General features: G+C 32.3%; 2 protein-coding genes across 2 annotated transcripts; both read right to left on the reverse strand.

Annotated features, from left to right (window-relative positions):
* Nucleotides 1-883: 883 nt before the first annotated feature.
* On the reverse strand, nucleotides 884-4,483 carry LOC145788771 (protein NRT1/ PTR FAMILY 4.6-like). Its single transcript, XM_082910717.1, has 5 exons — nucleotides 4,345-4,483; nucleotides 3,963-4,180; nucleotides 2,825-3,247; nucleotides 2,511-2,635; nucleotides 884-2,031 (listed from the first exon to the last, which is right to left on the reverse strand). Exons 2-5 carry the CDS (start codon nucleotides 4,140-4,142, stop codon nucleotides 1,155-1,157), a joined length of 1,605 nt encoding a protein of 534 aa, XP_082766843.1. The 5' UTR covers nucleotides 4,143-4,180; nucleotides 4,345-4,483; the 3' UTR covers nucleotides 884-1,154.
* Nucleotides 4,484-9,326: 4,843 nt separating this feature from the next.
* Nucleotides 9,327-13,449, reverse strand: LOC114279424 (protein NRT1/ PTR FAMILY 4.5). Its single transcript, XM_028221662.2, has 5 exons — nucleotides 13,365-13,449; nucleotides 13,054-13,271; nucleotides 12,437-12,862; nucleotides 12,072-12,196; nucleotides 9,327-10,567 (listed from the first exon to the last, which is right to left on the reverse strand). The coding sequence occupies exons 2-5, from the start codon at nucleotides 13,231-13,233 to the stop codon at nucleotides 9,490-9,492; spliced, it is 1,809 nt and encodes a 602-aa protein (XP_028077463.2). The 5' UTR covers nucleotides 13,234-13,271; nucleotides 13,365-13,449; the 3' UTR covers nucleotides 9,327-9,489.
* Between the last annotated feature and the right edge of the window lie 4,273 nt (nucleotides 13,450-17,722).

Genomic DNA, 17,722 nt, shown 5'->3' on the forward strand with positions numbered 1-17,722 from the left:
AAAGAGTGATCGAGTGAAAAGGCCGACCGCGAGGAGAGCCGACCGCGAAGGGTGACTGAGTGAGAGGGCCGACTGTGAGGAGGGCTGACCCCGAAGGGTGACCGAGTGAGAAGGCCGACCGCGAGGAGGGCCGTCCGCGAAGAGTGATCGAGTGAGAAGGCCGACCGTGAGGAGGGCCGACCGCAAAGGGTGACCGAGTGAGAAGGCCGACCGCGAGGAGGGCCGACCGCGAAGGGTGACCGAGTAAGAGGGCCGACCACAAAGGGTGACCGAGTGAGAAGGCCAACTGGGAGGAGGGCCGACCGTGAAGGATGACCGAGTGAGAAGGCCAACTACGAGGAGGGTATTGGCAAAGAAGTCTGTTTATCACAATTAAGACCAGGCAAAACAAGCATAGTTGATATTTTTAGGGGAAATGACAAATCAGCTCACGTGATTAAAAATAATTAGAAATACATGGGGGTGCAACTCTTTCTATGCAAAAAATATAACAAAAGTTGCACCTCGAGAACATTCTCACTCTTTAGTAAATAATTGCCCAACTTCCCACTGAATAGTAATTTCCATAGTTTTACCAACGGGTAAGTTTCAACAACTGAGAGAATAGAAGCATTGTGTTTGGTTTATTTAACTAAAATTTATTTGTATAATTTTCAGGTGGTCCACTTGTAAGGCCCAGAATGAGCCATCTTCATGTATAAATACATTGTGTTAAAAAGAAATAAAAAATAAAAACTATTTTGCTACACTGTTCTTTACTCCTTTCTCTACTAATAAGGGCTGAGTGTGAGTTGAGTTGTTTTTTGTGTGTCATATCTTCTATAAGGCCCAGACAACAATCTCTAATATCAAGGGCATAGTTGACACAGTCCAGCAGACATAGTTTTGAAGTCAACTCAAATAACAAATATAAAAAAAATAAAATAAAAAATTGTCTAAAAAAAATAGCATCTGATTTATTCATTGATGGATTCAAAGTCCTTAGCTATTACAGAAGTTCCATTCCAGCCAACAATCACAATTGCAAATATATGACTAGGACAAAATTAAAAGATTAAAAGAAAGACAAAAAGAGAAGATCCGTTTGAAACCTTAATTCTTCACAAATGTATTATTCTCGAGTGTATCCTCCTAGTTCTTCACCAACCAACTTCTTATCCCACCTGAGTGTCTTCGACTTCGGAAATACACGATGAACCGTCCAAAGCGTTCGTTTCCATTTGGGATTCTATAGCATTATTGTCTTTATACTTGTACCATGAAGCCCAAAACAGATAGTTTGCAAAGTTAATGCAACTGAGGATAGCTAGGAACCAATAAAATAGATTGAGTTTACTATCGTTCAAGGTGATCCCTTCCAACCACCCTTTTTTGCTTCGAGTAGCACTCTTGGTGATGGCGTTTACAATATTAACAAAAATAGTGCTTAAGAAGGCGCCAAAAGAGAGTGACAGTGGTGCAAAAGAAGTGGACAATGATTTCATTCCAGACGGAGCTTCCTTGTAGAAAAACTCCAGCAATCCAACCATAGTAAACATATCTGCGATTCCAAAAATACCATATTGGAAGGAAAGCCAGAAGACACTAATGGGCTTCATCGGGTTTTTGAAGAACTGATCCCTTCTCTTCACCTCAATAATCCCAGCTACACTCATTGAAATGATTGATAGAACAAGCCCAACACCAACACGTTGAAGTTGAGTGATACCGGCTGGATGGCCAGTGATCTTTCGGGCAAATGGAACCACGAGAAACTCATATACAGGAATGAGGAGAGACATAAAAATTAGGGGAATTACGGGTATTGAGGCTGTAGGAAACTTAAAAGAACCTAAATATGGATACATGTAGAGGCCTTGGATTACTGAGAATGTCTGCAACTGGGACATGCATGTATTCATTATGATTGTACTTGCTAAGATGGGCAACATTCTTGTTAGTATCTTCACTTCTTCAACTTGTGTCACAGTGCATACTCTCCATGGATTTGGATTCATGCCGTCTGGAAGAATGGCAGCTTTGTCCAGCGACCTAGTTTTAACAACAATAATCATTTAAGCAACCATGGTTGTTTTTAACATAACTTCAATATAAAGCGTAACTATATATAAAAAAATGGTGCATATATGGTTCATATGATAAAAGAAGACAGTCATTGGAAGTATACAAATCTTGATTGTAAACAAAAAATTGGGAGTTCCAGTGCAATTTGTCGAATAAGTTTTCCTGAAAACATTCCATATTTAGGAAACAGAAAATTTGTTTTAAGAATTCTTAAAAATTGTTTTCAAACGTTAATGTTCCTTAAATTTTCATTGATTTGTTTCCAAACTCTAACCCATATATACCTTATTCTTTACTCAATATGATCTTACTGCCATGGTGAGGAATGACCATCAAACCATGCCACCCAAATTAGCACTAATGAAAATGACTTCAGTGGTAGGTTCTTCCAATTCTGTGACAAGTTCATAGTGTTACAAAGAACTATCTTTTAGGGGAGATGTTACCTGAACTGATTGGTATGTGAAACCTTTTCTTCTTCAAGGTCTCTTTCTTTATCATTAATTTCATATAGTTCTTCAGGACTTTCTGGCAGTTTCAACCTTCTATTCCTAATTGCAACCACAATAACCTACCGCACAGGCATAAATAATAATTTGTTAGGAACATTACATTAGAAATGCTAAATGTAGAAAATTAAAACATAGAAAAGGGCACATAAAAAGTGTTTTTTGTGGCTCAAAAAGTGTATGTTTTAATTCCTGGTACCTACCATTTTTTAATGTTATATACATACATGGGGGGAGAGAGAGAGAGAGACCTGTGCTACCCTTGTAATAGGGCTTGTCCCTAGAGGTCGGATAAGGTAGAAAGGCTTTCCAAGCGCAAGAGCAATAAAACCAAGAGAGGAAGTAATAGTACCAATTAGAAAACCCCAAGACCAACCTTTGTTCATGCTAACCCACACAACAACAGTTACTCCCACAATTGCTCCCAGGGTTGTACTTAGTACATACCAATTGAAGTAAGTTGCAAGACCCTTAGCTCCTTTTTTATCCTTTGGGTCGAATTGGTCACCTCCAAGTGGTGTAAGGGACCCCCTAACTCCACCTGCAGCTAGTGCTAACAGATAGAGGGAGCCGTAAAACATAAGTGCTTCACCCCCTGTTACACAAGTTGCCTTGCCACAATCATCAGGATGCAATTTTTTCGAGAAGGCTTGGATTGTGATCATTGTCAATGCCTGGAAATGATACATGAATGAATTGAGCTAGGATAATGCAATGGTGATTAACAACAAATTCATATAGCAGTTTGACCATTTGATGGAAAAACAATAATTTTGACGATGTTCTAAGGCTGTCAGATGAGGCCCAAAATACTCATTCGATTTGAAATGGCCCATCAAGGTTACTTTGATATGCACTGAATTTTGGGTAAATTTCATCGTTTAGGCCACCAAATTAGAAAATTTACTATTTTTGAAAAGATTTGAATACTTAATTAGACAAATATTTTTTGAATCACGATTTTTTTGGAATGTCTCTTTTTTTTATTCTAGATTCAAAATTTATACTCAAGTCAAATATGCTATTTTGAATAGTTTCTGACTCTATGTAATTTTTGTTTGATCTGGAGTGTGAATTGTGGCTTAGTTACCAAACAACGTTTACTATAATTGGGTTGTAAAGCAACTAAGCATACATAAATTGAGTAACAAAATCCAGAGAAAGTTTTATTTTCTGTATTGCTCTTGTTCTCCTTGTGTTTTTCATTTATTCTATATGCATCCCTGCATCATAGAACCAAACGGGGAGAAGAACACAGAGTGTTGATTATTAAAAGAAGCTAGAGTTTAATCATTAGAAGAGCTTGTGTTTAAGAATTTAAATAAATAAATAAATAAAGGTGGCCCAATAATGAGCTTGCATTTAGATTGAGAGTGAAATTTAATTTACCAATATTTGAAGCAGTCCAAAGCTCAAACATGTGGTGAGCCTACTCAAGTAAGTGTCTGAGATGAAACCTCCAACGACAGAGAGTAGAAAAGTTGAACCCATATAGTTTGTGAAAGTATTTGCAGATTGAGACTGATCAAATCGCATCACATGATTGAAGTAGAGAACAAAAACGAACATGTTTGCAATGGATCCAATGCTATCTAAGGTCGACAATGCTTCAAAAAACATTAAGAAACAGATTAATCAGTTTGTGTTTTTTTTTAGATGGGGTGTAATTAGTTTTATGTATGTAATGTATTAATTTTAATGAGATCACAAACACAGCCTCAATTTTGGTATGTAGACTGTAGTTTAATGTTCTTCAAACAATATTTCTTACCATAAATAAATATGCAAGCCTTGAATCCTCCTTTTTTCTGACTCCATGAGTTCAAGGACTCATAAGCTTGCTGGCCTTCCTGTGTTCATCAATAGCAGAACAACAATTGACATACGAATAAGTTTAGGAATATAAAAACCGATCACAGAATCAAACAGAATATATGTGAATGGACAAGTTTTTCACAAAAAAATCTTGTCTATTTATATGTATTGTGTTTATTTCTGTCTGTAACAAAAATGAATGAGATAGGAACAAGTCCAGAAATACAGAAACCGATTACAAAATTGTATATGGCCAGATAAGATTTTTTAAAAGTGGGCTCCCCCAACATTTAAAAATCTTATCCATATGTATTTTGTATTTGGTTTCTGTGTTGATAACAGAACTGAATAGAGAAAAAAAGATGAAAGAGAATTTGAATGAACTAAGACTCACCATAGTCTGTAGTTAGATGGTGTAGAGACCAAATGTTTGTGAAGTGGGTGATGCCTTTGTGCACATAAAAGAGACCTATTTATACAACTCTGTTATCACACTAGTCTATTGAAATTTTATTCCATAATTTATCTTTCTTTTTCTGTCTATGGACATATTATTCTATAATTTATCTTTCTCTTTATAGAAACACAACTTTATCTATTTTTACCATATCCTTAATTTTGTATGTTTTTTGCCTCCCAATCCATTCACATCGCGAATTCCTAGGTTAAAGGAGCAGGAAAATCCAAAATACTGCCTTTACAAGTCTTCATCAGCTACCTAAGAAAAATTCCATAATCCAATTTAACAAGTTTTGTTTTCATTTGAATATCCAATTCTTGTATTTTAATTCTATATGTGATTTTATTCCATTGAGAACCTCTGTATCTTCTAAGTGAGAGTGTGCCATTGTAAACAGTGGATTTTTGTATAATTTAATTAAAATTATTGATAGTGACTAGTTTTTTTTTTTTAAGATTAAAAAAACAGGTATTTTTATCAATATATCAATCTTTTGCAAAATCAATGAAGCTAGTCACATTTTTTAATGCAAATTACATTAGTTTCTATTGGATTCTTTTATCTGAATTACAACTCTATTAGCAATTTGACACTCAAGGCTTTTGATAAAGAATATGGAATGTTATTTTGACAAATGATTAAGTAATTGGTTTCGGACACGCTTTACAAATCAAACTAGATGCTTTTTGCACATGACAACATAATAATTATTTGTCTAACCAGTAGTATATTGGGGGATTTGGTCAAAATCTTTTCATAATAAAATTTCAATACATTAAGAGCAAGTACAAAAAAAAAATTTAAAAAGTCTAACAGATATCTCTATTATTAAAATATTAAGGGGTGGTTTGGGATTACTTTTTGACTTTTTATGAAATATGGGTTGGGTATAGGTTGGATTTTAAGTGATGTGCTAGAGAAGTGATATGACTTAAATAGGATAGTGACTTTTTAACTTTTTAGCTTTTTTAGATTATGCCAAACAAGGCCTAAATTTTAAATAATACAACTTTTGATGTAAATGCCGATTTTTAATAAAATTAATATTTTTAGAATTCTCTCATCAAGATTTATCAAATAAGATCCATATTGACTATGAAATTCTTTTAAAAAGAAAAATTATTACGGTTGAAATTGATGTAAACAGTAACAGTAACATATTACTCTATTTGATAGTAACATGTTACTTTGTCTCACAGTAACATGTTACTCTGGCAATATTATCTAAGAAAGAAAATATATATATATTACTTTATCCTTACTCAATTATGTGTTTACGCCTGGGTTTTTATGAAAAAAAATAAATTGAATTGTCATTTTCACCAAACAAGGGTTTAATGGAGAGGTTTTGACTAAGTGCTTGTTTGGCATCACCTAAAAAAGATAAAAAGTCAAAAAATCACTAAAAAAGCAAAAAAAAATTATACTATTCACAATGTTTGAGCAGGAATTTGGGGCTGAGTATGCAGAGGGCAAAAAGACACTTTTGCCCTTCACTAACATGCACAACTCACGGGTGTTTAGGAAAAAAAAAAAAAAAAACCAAGAAAAACAAAAAGTTAAACACAAAACCAGTGCAGCTCAATGCACTATGAGAGGAGAAGTGACAACTTCACTGACATGCACAGAAAGCATGTCAATACTTAAAAGGATAGGAAGGTAATATTGGTATTTCATACCTATTTGGTACGGGTACAATTGCATGCGTTCTCTTTGGTTTTTTCTAACGAAAAAATAATAATAATCCTCTATTACAATGTATCTTTTTCATACGCATGAGTACTTTTATGAATACAACAAGGCTTAAAGGTTTTTTTTTTTTTTTTTTGAAATATAAGGATTTCAGAATAATTATGTATATTCTGTATAGTGTCTTTATTGGTGGAATGTGTTTGATTTACTCGAGGGTTTTGGTTTACATGAAATTGAAAATATTTTCAACCTATGAACCAAAGATAGAAGTATTATTATTTTAAAATGAAATAATTTAAGTGTGGATTCTTAGACCTTTCCATGCTTAGCTTGCTTTTTAGAAACTGTTATAATGCTCTAATTTGTAGGTTGGATGCTTAACTTAACTAATCTAATTCTTCCGAATAAAAAAATAAAAAACTAATTTTGGCGTTTCTCTTGTTTATACCTTACTTAGGTCCTCTGTGCATTTAATTTTGGTTTGATTTCATTTTTATCGTTTGAATTATTGCTATTTTTTCTATTTCATTGTTAAAACTATTATTTCATCTATTTAGTTCTTAAAATTTTTAACTTCAATTAATATGATTTAATTGAAGACAAATAACCATTAAAATTTAATTTGATAAGAAAAAAATATTTTAACTTAAACCACATAACAAAATAATCAAGATAAAGGCGGGTTATTCATTTCACAAAAATTATATGTTGGAATACTTCAATTGCAAATGAGAAGCTAATGAAAGAAGACGGGAAAAGCTGAATGTCTCTATACACCTTAAGCTGAGTGTCTCTGTACATCTTAATATTGTGTTTGGTTAGGAAATTTGAGAAAGAATTTGAAAAGGAAAATAAAAAAAGTAGGTAAAATGTGAATAAAATATGCTTATTTTCACCTAGTTTCTCACATTTTTTTTTCTTTTTCTTTTCAAATCCCCAAACCAAACACAATATAAGTGGCGAGCAAGCTGTGCTACCTTGGGTCTCAAATTTCATTAAATTTTAAGGGCCCGAAATATGGTGTTGGTAGGTTTAAAAATAAAAGTCCAAACCAACTAATGTAACTTAACAAACTAAATTAAAGGTCTTTAGAGCATCTCCAACTCTTCATTACTTTTTTTCATCTAATTTAATTCTAAATTTGAGTAAAAAACTTGATTTGATATGAATTATTGCAACTCTTTCATCAAATTTTTATGTAAATCTTTCTAAAAATTCTCTTCATATCCCAAATTTCCCTTTTTATTAAATTTGATTAAAAAAAATTATCTTCAATGCTTTATTTTTTAAAATTTTCATCAAGATTCTCAATTTGATAAAAAAAAAAAATTGTTTCTTCCTTTAAAACAAAATCAAAAAAATATATTTATAAATCTCATTCATTCTAAGTATGACTCGTATTACATTAACTTTGAATTTTTATTATACACCGTCAGGGTAAAAATTTTAAATAAATGAATTTTTTTATTTTTTTTTAAATATATGAAGGGCCTCAATTTAAAACTTTGCCTTGGGCCCTTAAAATCTCTACACCAACCCTGCTTTTGTGTTAAAACATCCCATACATGTAGTTCGGCTAGTATGTGGAGGTGACAAAACATGAGTGACGAGAGAATAGACTCGGACAGAGGTTTAGTTCACTGGAGATCACTCAAGACCCAACTTTAATATCACGTTAAAGTATCAAACTCAAAACTAATTGGTAATGAGTAAACATTCCCTCGAGTATATTAATTAACACTTTGTTTGTTAATTACCTAATAAAAGTAAATCTCCATGTCCTATCCATCAAATTTCCCAGTACATCATTAATTTGAAACATCACGTAAGTAATGCAACCTGATACTCCAAAACTACTAAATAATTAAATAGTAGCTTTGGCTATCCATTTTCTCTAGGATTCTAGTATGTTTTCTTGGTCTTCAAAGTAACAACAATCAATTGTTCAATCCTCAGCAGAAGCTGAATATGTTCAGCTGCAATGGCAATGTCTCAAATCATTTGGTTGAGAGAATAGAAGGCATTGGTGAGAAACAAGAAGAAGCTACTGAGTTTTTTTGTGACAACAAATCAGCCATGTAGCATTGGCAAAGAAGCATAGTTATTCACCCAAAAACAAAGAAGCATAGTTGATGTTTTTACCAAGACATTATTATCAAATGAGAAGTTTCAACAACTGAACTTGTTGGGTTTTTTAACTCAAAAACTGTTTTAATTTTTAATTTTTTTTTTTTTTTTTTTTGTATTTTGCGAACTTTTTTTATATTTTAGTCAACCCACATATTTTTGTGTTTTTATGTCTTTAGTAAACTTTTTTTAGATTTTTTCACAAATATGAAAAAAATTTGACTACAAGTTAAGAAACACAAAAAACAGTTGTCAAAAACTAAACCAAACAGTGAGTCATGTCTATGTATAAATACTTCATGTACATGTTGGATCAAAAACCAAAAAAAAAAATGAACTTTTGTTTATCTTGGAGAGCTTCCTTATCATTAAAAGAAAGAAATAAATAAATAAAAACAACCTTGTTTTGCTTCTCTGTTCTTCTCCTGTTTGTTACAATTTTTTAGTTGTGTGTGTATGTCATATCTGCCAGAATATCCAACTAACAATCTCTAATATGAAGGGACATAGTTCACGCCATCGATTGGATATAGTTTATATATAAAAACAGTTTATTTGGACTCTTTTTTTTTATTAAAAAAAAAAAAAAATAGCAGCTGATCTTATTGATTGATGCATTCAAAGTCCCTAGCTATTACAGAAACACCATTCAGCAAACAATTAAAATCCCTAGTGTATGAGTAGGAGGAAATTAAAAGATTAAAAGAAAGAAAGAAGAGAGACAGAGACAGAGACAGAGAATATTCGATTCAAGCCTTAATTCTTCACCAACATATTATTCTCAACTGTATTCTCTTCTAATTGTTCACCAATTTTTGATTCCTACTTGGTGTCTTCGACATTGGAAGTACACAATGAACCATTCAAAACCTTTGTTTCCATTTGAGATTCTGTGTTCTCTTCTAATTCTTCGCAAACTTTTGATTCCTCAGTATCTTCGACTTTGGAAGTACATGATGAACCACTCAAAACCTTCGTTTCCATTTGAGATTCCTTATTCTCTTGTAATTCTTCACGAACTTTTGATTCCTCCTTGGTGTCTTCGATTTTGGAAGTACACGATGAAACGTTCAAAGCCTTCGTTTCCATTTGGGATTCTGTAGTATTATTGTCTTTATAATTGTACCATGAAGCCCAAAAGAGATAGTTTCCAAAATTTATGCAACTAAGGATAGCTAGGAACCAATAAAACAGATTTAGTTTACTGTCATTCAAGGTCTGCCCTTTCAACCACCCTTTTTTGCTTGGAGTAGCACTTTGGGTGATGGAGTTTACAATGTCAACAAAAACAGTGCTTAAGAAGAAGCCAAAAGAGAGCGATAGTGGTGCAAAAGAAGTGGACATTGATTTCATTCCTGATGGAGCTTCCTTATAGAAAAACTCCAACAATCCAACCATAGTAAACATATCTGCAATTCCAAAAATACCATATTGGAATGAAAGCCAGAAGAGACTAATGGGCTTCCTCGGGTTTTTGAAGAATTGATCCCTTCTCTTCACTTCAATAATGCCAGCTATACCCATTGAAATGACGGAGAGAACAAGCCCAACTCCAACGCGTTGAAGTTGAGTGATGCCAGCTGGATGCCCAGTGATCTTCCTTGCAAATGGGACCACAAGGAACTCGTAGACAGGAATTAGAATGGACATAAAAACTAGAGGAATTACTGGTATTGAGGCTGTAGGAACCTTTAAAGAACCTAATTGTGGATCCATGTAGTAGCCTTGGATTACTGAGAATGTTTGCAATTGGGACAAGCATGTGTTCATTATGATTGTACTTGCTAAAATGGGAAACATTCTTGTTAGTATCTTCACTTCTTCAATTTGTGTCACAGTGCATACTTTCCATGGATCTGGATTCTTACCATCTGGAAGAATGGCAGCCTTGTCTAGTGACCTGATTTTAACAACAATAATCGGTTACGCAACCATGGTTGTTTTTAACATCACTAGAAAGCATAACCAAATATTAAAAAAATGGTGCATCTATGATTCATAAACTTAAAAGAAGACAGTTAATGGAGGTCTGCTAATCTTGGATGTGAACACAAAATTGGAAGTTTTAGTGCGGTTTGTCGAACAAGTTTTCTGAAAACATTCCATTTTTAGGAAACAGATAACTTGTTGCCAAATAGGCAGAGTTTGCTAGATTTTAATGCAGATAATTTTCCCCAATATGATATTACTACCATGGTGAGGAATGACCATCAAACTATGCCATCCAAATAAGCACCTATGAAAATTAAGGGTGCAACTTAGGTGGGCCCAACTCGAGCCCAGCCCAAACAATTTTAGGGCTGGAGCAACATATGTTTGAATTCGAAGCAAGCTTGGCAAAAATTCATAAGCCCAAATTAAATTTAGGGTGTTCTTTGGCAGAGACACCAAACAACCTGAGCAACCCAAACCCCAATCTGAAATTTGTAGGCAAGTCCAGCAACTCGAGCAATTCAAGCCTAACTCAAGTTGGGTTTGAGCAAACAATTTCGGGTTGCAAACTAGGCTTGGGAAGACATGGGCAATTCTTAGCACAATTCAAATTAGGCTTGGACAACTTCTCAACCCATCCGATCCCGCTGAGTTTCACACTATGAAGCATGAATTCTTCAACAAATATGTCGTACCCGTACCGAATATTTACTGGCGTAAGGTATTTCTGCATACGTACCAGATATATGAAACACGTATTCAAAAAAAAAAATTCTTAATTTTTGACGTACCTATACGTACCTAGTATATATTCAAGTTGTACCGTACCTCAATCGAAACAATATTTTTTTCTACTACAGAAATAAAATTCATTTCACAAAACTTCTTTTTTATTTTTAGTTTTATGCTTAATATGATTTTAAAATTAAGTTATGGTTTGTAAGTTATTTAACATAATAACATTTAATTTTGGTTTATACTTTTACTTTTGGCATTAAATGTTAATTATAGGTTGAAATTAAACCATTTAATCAATTTTTGTATTCCAAATTAAAAATAAATATTTTCTTTCAAACGTATCAAGCCATACCCATATCTTTTCTTTTTTTTTTTTGAATTTTACCATATCGATGTACCTGTTTCGTACCAGTACCAGTACTCGTACCCATATCCGTGCTTCATAGGTTTCACCCCCAGTGAAAGAGCAAGGATCTTCTAGAGTGATTTTTCTCTAAAGTTTCCTAAAGTGCTACAGTGTATGGTTGAGATTTACTGGCAAGTCACATCAGTTTTTTCTGATGTGACTTGCCAGTAAATCTCAACCACACAATATAGCACTCTAGGAAACTTTAGGAAAATTTCACTCTAGAGGATCCTTGGTGCCAATGAAAATGACTTTAATGGTATGTTTTACCAATTGTGCAAAGAGTTTGTAGTACTACAAATACCTTTCCTTTTAGGGGAGTTCTTACCTGAACTGGTTAGTATGTAGAACCTTTTCTTCTGAAGGGTCTCTTACTTTATCATTAATTTCATACAGTTCTTCAGGATTTTTTGGTAGTGTTAACCTTCTATTCTTAATTGCAACCACAATAACCTGCCACACAAGTAAAAATAATAATTTCTTAACAATGTTGTATAAGAAATACTACACATAATTAGAACATAGAAAAGGGCACATAAAGTGTATTTAGTAGACTCTCAATGACAATGCATTTTCTGTAAACTGTATGTGTTCTATTTCCTTGTACCTAGAATTTTTCAACGTCATATACATACATACATACATAGAGAGAGAGAGAGAGAGAGAGAGAGAGAGAGCGAGAGAGAGAGAGACCTGTGCCACCCTCGTAATAGGACTGGTCCTTCGAGGTCGAGTAATGTAGAAAGGCTTTCCCATGGCAAGAGCAATAAAACCAAGAGAGGAAGTAATTGTGCCAATTAAAAAACCCCATGACCAATCTTTGTTCATGCTAACCCACACAACAGCAGTAACTCCCACAATTGCTCCTGTGGTTATACTCAGGAATAACCAATTGAAATAAGTTGCAAGACCCTTAGCTCCTTTTTTATCCTTTGGGTCAAATTGATCAGCCCCAAGTGGTGCAAGGGACCCCCTAACTCCACCTCCTCCCAATGCTAACAAACAGAGGGAGCTATAAAACATGAGTGCTTCACCACCTCTCACACAAGTAGACTTCCCACAAGAAGCTTCAGGATGTAATTTCTTCGAGAAGGCTTGGATCGTGATCATTGTCAATGCCTGCAAATCAAACATGAATGAATCAATTGAGCTAATAATCAAGGACCAACCAAAGAGAAGAACGTGCAATATCTAATCATTAGGAGCACTAAATTTTGAGATTTTTTCTTTTTTTTAAAAAAAAAAAAAAGTAGGTAGCCCAGTGCACGAGCTGGCGGTTAGATTCATGGGTGTGAAATTTCACTATTTACCAGAATTTGAAGTAGTCCAAAGCTCAAACATGTGGTGAGTCTGCTCAAGTAAGTGTCCGAGATGAAACCTCCCACGACAGTAAGCAAAAAAGCTGAACCCATGTAGTTTGTGAAAGTATTTGCAGACTGAGACAGATCGAATCGCATCACATTCTTGAAGTAAAGAACAAAAATGGACATGTTGGCAACGGATCCAACACTGTCCAAGGTCGACAATGCTTCAGGGGAAAAAAAAAACAAAGTAATTAGTTTTATATATGTATTAATAGTAATCAAGTCAAAAACAATTTTCTTCAAACAATCTTTCTTACCATAAACAAATAGGCAAGCCTTGAATCCTCCTTTTTTCTGGCTCCATGAGTACAATGACTCGTCAGCATGCTTGCCTTCCTCCTTGCCTTCCTGTGTTCATCAATAGAAGAACAACAATTGAAAAACGAATGAGTTTAGGAATACATAAATCAATCACAGAATCAAACACAATGGATATGGATGGTTCCCACTAACGTCTCATTTAACATCCTATCCATTCCAATGTACTACTTGTTTGATTTTTGTGTTCATAGCAAAAAATGAATGAGAGAAGAATAAGTCAAGAAACACGTATCGCAAAATCAAATCAGTCATAGAACCATACACAACATGTATAAAGACAGATAAGATTTCTCAAAAGAGAATCCTACCAACAAATTCTGTAAACTCTAGTTTGTGTGTACACTACAAGAAATTAAGGTTTTAGAGACAAATTTAGGGACAAAATCACTTTTTAGGGACAAAATATTTTTGTCACCAAAAGTGCTATTATTTTATTTTTAGCTACAAAATTAGACATTTAGTGATAAATTACTAACCTTTTGAGACCAAATGTTTTGTCACAAAAGTAAACCTTTTTGGGACCAAGTTATTTTGTCCCTTAAAGTGCATTTATTAGCAATATTTTCAAAATTGCCCCTAAAAGTTTCTTTTTTGACTTTTCAGGATGACCTTTTAGTGATTATTATCGCGACAACTGAAATTAGTCTCTAAATATTTTTTGCAACAAAATTTATATTTTTACAAAAAAAAAATTTAATTTTTAAAACTCTTATATATTTGTGTTCTTAGCAGAAAGAGAATTAGATGAAGTAAGGCTCACCATAATCTATAGTAGATGGTGTAGAGGCCAAATGCTTGAGAAGTGGGTGATGCCTTGTGCACATAACCAATATTGAGTGGACCTCTTTATATACATTTTATCAATTCAAAGCTTGGCTTCTCTCTCTCTCTCTCTCTCTCTCTCTCTCGCTTCGTCCAGCTTTTTGTCCCTAATTTTTTAATTTTCTTGTCTTCCTCTCTAATTCACATCGCAAATTCCTATGTGAAGGAACAGAAATATCCAAAAAAAAACAATATATAAGTCTTCATCATAATGTGCATAAGAAAAATGCCATAGTATAATTTGACAAGTTTTGTAATGACTTGAAGATTAGTAGATAATAGCTAGAGTTTTTAAAGATGATTTAAATAATAAGTTATAGTTGAAGATTTGTTTGGGCTCCTTTGGATTCGTCTGATTGGGAGGTGGCAATTATAAGATTCCTCCTGTGGCACCTATAGCCGCCTCTGCTAAAATAGTTGGGATATGTTCAAATGCACATGAACACTGGTTCCATCACAATGGGTTTGCACATCAAATCCACATGGCATACATTCCATGCGTAGTTGGAATGTTAATATTTGCGCACAGTTTTTTTGGTTCGCCTTTCAAATAATTTTTTTTGAATATTTTTTTTTCAATTAATTTTTTTCCCAATTAATTTTTTTTTTTAATTAATGTTTTTTAATTAATTTTTTTTCAATTATAATATATATGATACTATTGTCATACATAACAAAAAATAAATATAAATATTTTAAACCTGAACAAAAATATTTTTTATTTTATGTTTTAAAAAATTTTCAAATATTTTATTCAAACTAAACGCGTTTGTAATTTATGTTTTTCTAAAAATAAATTAAAACCAATTTATAAAAATTTTATAAACATAAACCAAAAACGTAAACGTTACTAAACGCGCTCCGCCCATTTTCATGTTTCTGCGTGTGGTTGTAATCCATTTAGTATGTGCTGTCAGTTTGATTTCATATATACATTGCCACATTGTACATTAAAATCTATTTTTATTAACTTGTGGATCATTTTTCATAAATATACTTATCAACTTATAAATCTTATTTCACATTAAAATTTTTCAAATAAAATATATTAACATTTGGAAACGTAATAGCATGATTGTGCACAAATTAAAATGATATATTATTGTCACATTTTAATAATGACACATTTGTCAAAAATTTAATAAGACACTAATAAATAAATGTCTCATTGTCACATTTTAAAAAGAATGAGACATTTGAAAAAAAAAAAATTAATAAGACAACAGTAGACACATTAGAATCAAGTCTCATTGTCACATTTTAAGAATGATACATTTGATAAAAATTTAATAAAACAATAGTAAAACTTTAAGTGTACATATTAGAATAATGTCACATTGCCATATTTTACAAAAAAATAACACATTTGGTTAAAATTTAATAAGACAATAACATACACATCAGAATAATGTCACATTGTCAGACCATCTCCAACGGTTCACCAAACTTGACATCAAATTTGAATTTTGATGAAAAAGTCACTGTTTAGTGCTCCAACGGTTGCACTAAATCGGTATCAAATTGAGAATTCACCAAAAAATTCATCAAAGTGAGAACAGGCAGCATCTTTCACCATTTCACTGTGCGTGACCGTTGGGGAGACCAACTGGTCGACCAGTCGGTTGACCGGCCGGTTGACCAACCGGTCCACCAGTTCCTTGCAAAAATTTTGGTTCAAACAGGTCAAAAGGTTCAAACAGGTAAAAAAAAAAAAAAAAAAAAAAATATGCCTTACTGGTCGACCCTTGTTTTGATGCCCACCATTGGAGTAGTCTGTATCAAAATGAGAAAATGGGTCTTTTTTAACTCAAATTTGATGAAAAATTTGGTAAATAATTGGAGATGCTCTCACATTACCATATTGAGAGAAATTGGAGTGGGTTTTGGGTATTCAAAATAAGATGAAGCTAATATGAGAATCTTCTTATTTTGGAATGACTTAATTTGTGAAATTCACCAAACATTCCAAAAAAGAGTACAAAACCCTTTAGTAAACTTTGAGTAAACGTGTAATTAAATATTTCGGTTATTTATGGGTATCAACCAACATTCTAGACGTAAAATGTAGGGTTATCTGTCATTTCTACGTAGATGGGACTATTAGGTTCATTAGATTATTTAAATAACTTATTGGTTAGTAAGATATGGAAATGAGATTTATTGGTACTTTCCCCAAAATGTATATATATATATATATATATTTTATTCACAAACATAATTGTTATATATATATACAATTCATGATAAATTACTTTTGTTGGTTTTGAATTTTTAAATTAAATTAAATTAATTGACAAAGATTTGAATGATTTGAGAAAATAATTGATTAAAAATATTTTGAAGTAACAATAATGTGAAGGCACTAAGGCATTAAGGATTCACCACCAATGTTTTATTTATAAAATATTTTAGATTCAATTTGTATAATTCAATTGAAAATTGCACAAAGGGTATTTCCAATCGGAAGATGAAATAATTATTTTGAATAAATAATACCTCAAAAGATTTATTATTTTGATTGATTTATTACACTATAAAAATGTAGTTATTTGATTTGTAAAGAATTCTAAGCTTTTATCGTACCCGAAATCTACAATAAAACAAATCAGTATGTTTGGTTTGAGTTTTCTGAATTAAATTTTTTTAAAACTGAGTTTTTTTATTTTCGTGTTTTTTTGTTTTTAGTGAATATTTTTAAAATTTTAAACACTTTTTTTACTTTTTTAGATGCACCTTACTTAGATGTATATAAAAAGTAAAAAATTGTGAAAAAATATTTTTAAAAATTAATAAATACATAGAAATACAAAAAATACACTGAATTCTTTTTTTTTATATATTTTTGGTATTTAATGAATTTTTAAAACATTTTCTTTACTATTTTTTTACTTTTTAGGTATATTTATATTAGGTGTGTCTAAAAAGTTTTAAAAAAAAATTGCTTAAAATATTTAAAAAATTCAGTAAAAACAAAAAAAAATACGGAAAATAAGAAAGTATAATTTTCTGAAAAGTATTTTTGAAAAAATAGAGCCAAGTAAGCTGATAGAACAAAACATTTACTCAAAAATATTTAAATCAATCAATCAATATAATCTAACAATAAAAACTATAATTGAATCATAACATACTTACAAATAATCCTACAACCCTAGCTTTAGTAAAGAAAACTAGAATTCCATAAAAACACAATTCTATATTAAAAAAAGGCTGAGTGAATGATGCCTCCCACAATGCATCTTAACATCCATTTTCAATAAAAGAAACCCTAAACCCAACCTAATAGAAATAGAAAACTTAATAATACACAAGATATATTAATTGAGAGATTGGAGGGTACTATTAGATCTCTACAAGTCTATCACGAAACTCGCATCGATAATCCAAAATATTCAATATGCAGGGTTTGCCAAATACTCCATTTCTATAAATAAATAAATAAAAGCATATTAATCGGATATCGATAATCATT

Source organism: Camellia sinensis, unplaced genomic scaffold, assembly GCF_055761805.1.
Source record: "Camellia sinensis isolate YWXY unplaced genomic scaffold, ASM5576180v1 Unanchor1, whole genome shotgun sequence".
Classification (NCBI taxonomy): Eukaryota; Viridiplantae; Streptophyta; class Magnoliopsida; order Ericales; family Theaceae; genus Camellia; species Camellia sinensis.

Coding starts and splice junctions, on each gene's coding strand:
- LOC114279424 (XM_028221662.2), bottom strand. CDS start 13,233: ATGTCCATTTTTGTTCTTTACTTCAAGAATGTGATGCGATTCGATCTG. Junction 12,863..13,053: donor TTGGACTACTTCAAATTCTG/GTAAATAGTGAA, acceptor TTTGATTTGCAG/GCATTGACAATGATCACGAT. Junction 12,197..12,436: donor CTATTACGAGGGTGGCACAG/GTCTCTCTCTCT, acceptor CTTGTGTGGCAG/GTTATTGTGGTTGCAATTAA.
- LOC145788771 (XM_082910717.1), bottom strand. CDS start 4,142: ATGTTCGTTTTTGTTCTCTACTTCAATCATGTGATGCGATTTGATCAG. Junction 3,248..3,962: donor TTGGACTGCTTCAAATATTG/GTAAATTAAATT, acceptor TATCATTTCCAG/GCATTGACAATGATCACAAT. Junction 2,636..2,824: donor CTATTACAAGGGTAGCACAG/GTCTCTCTCTCT, acceptor CCTGTGCGGTAG/GTTATTGTGGTTGCAATTAG.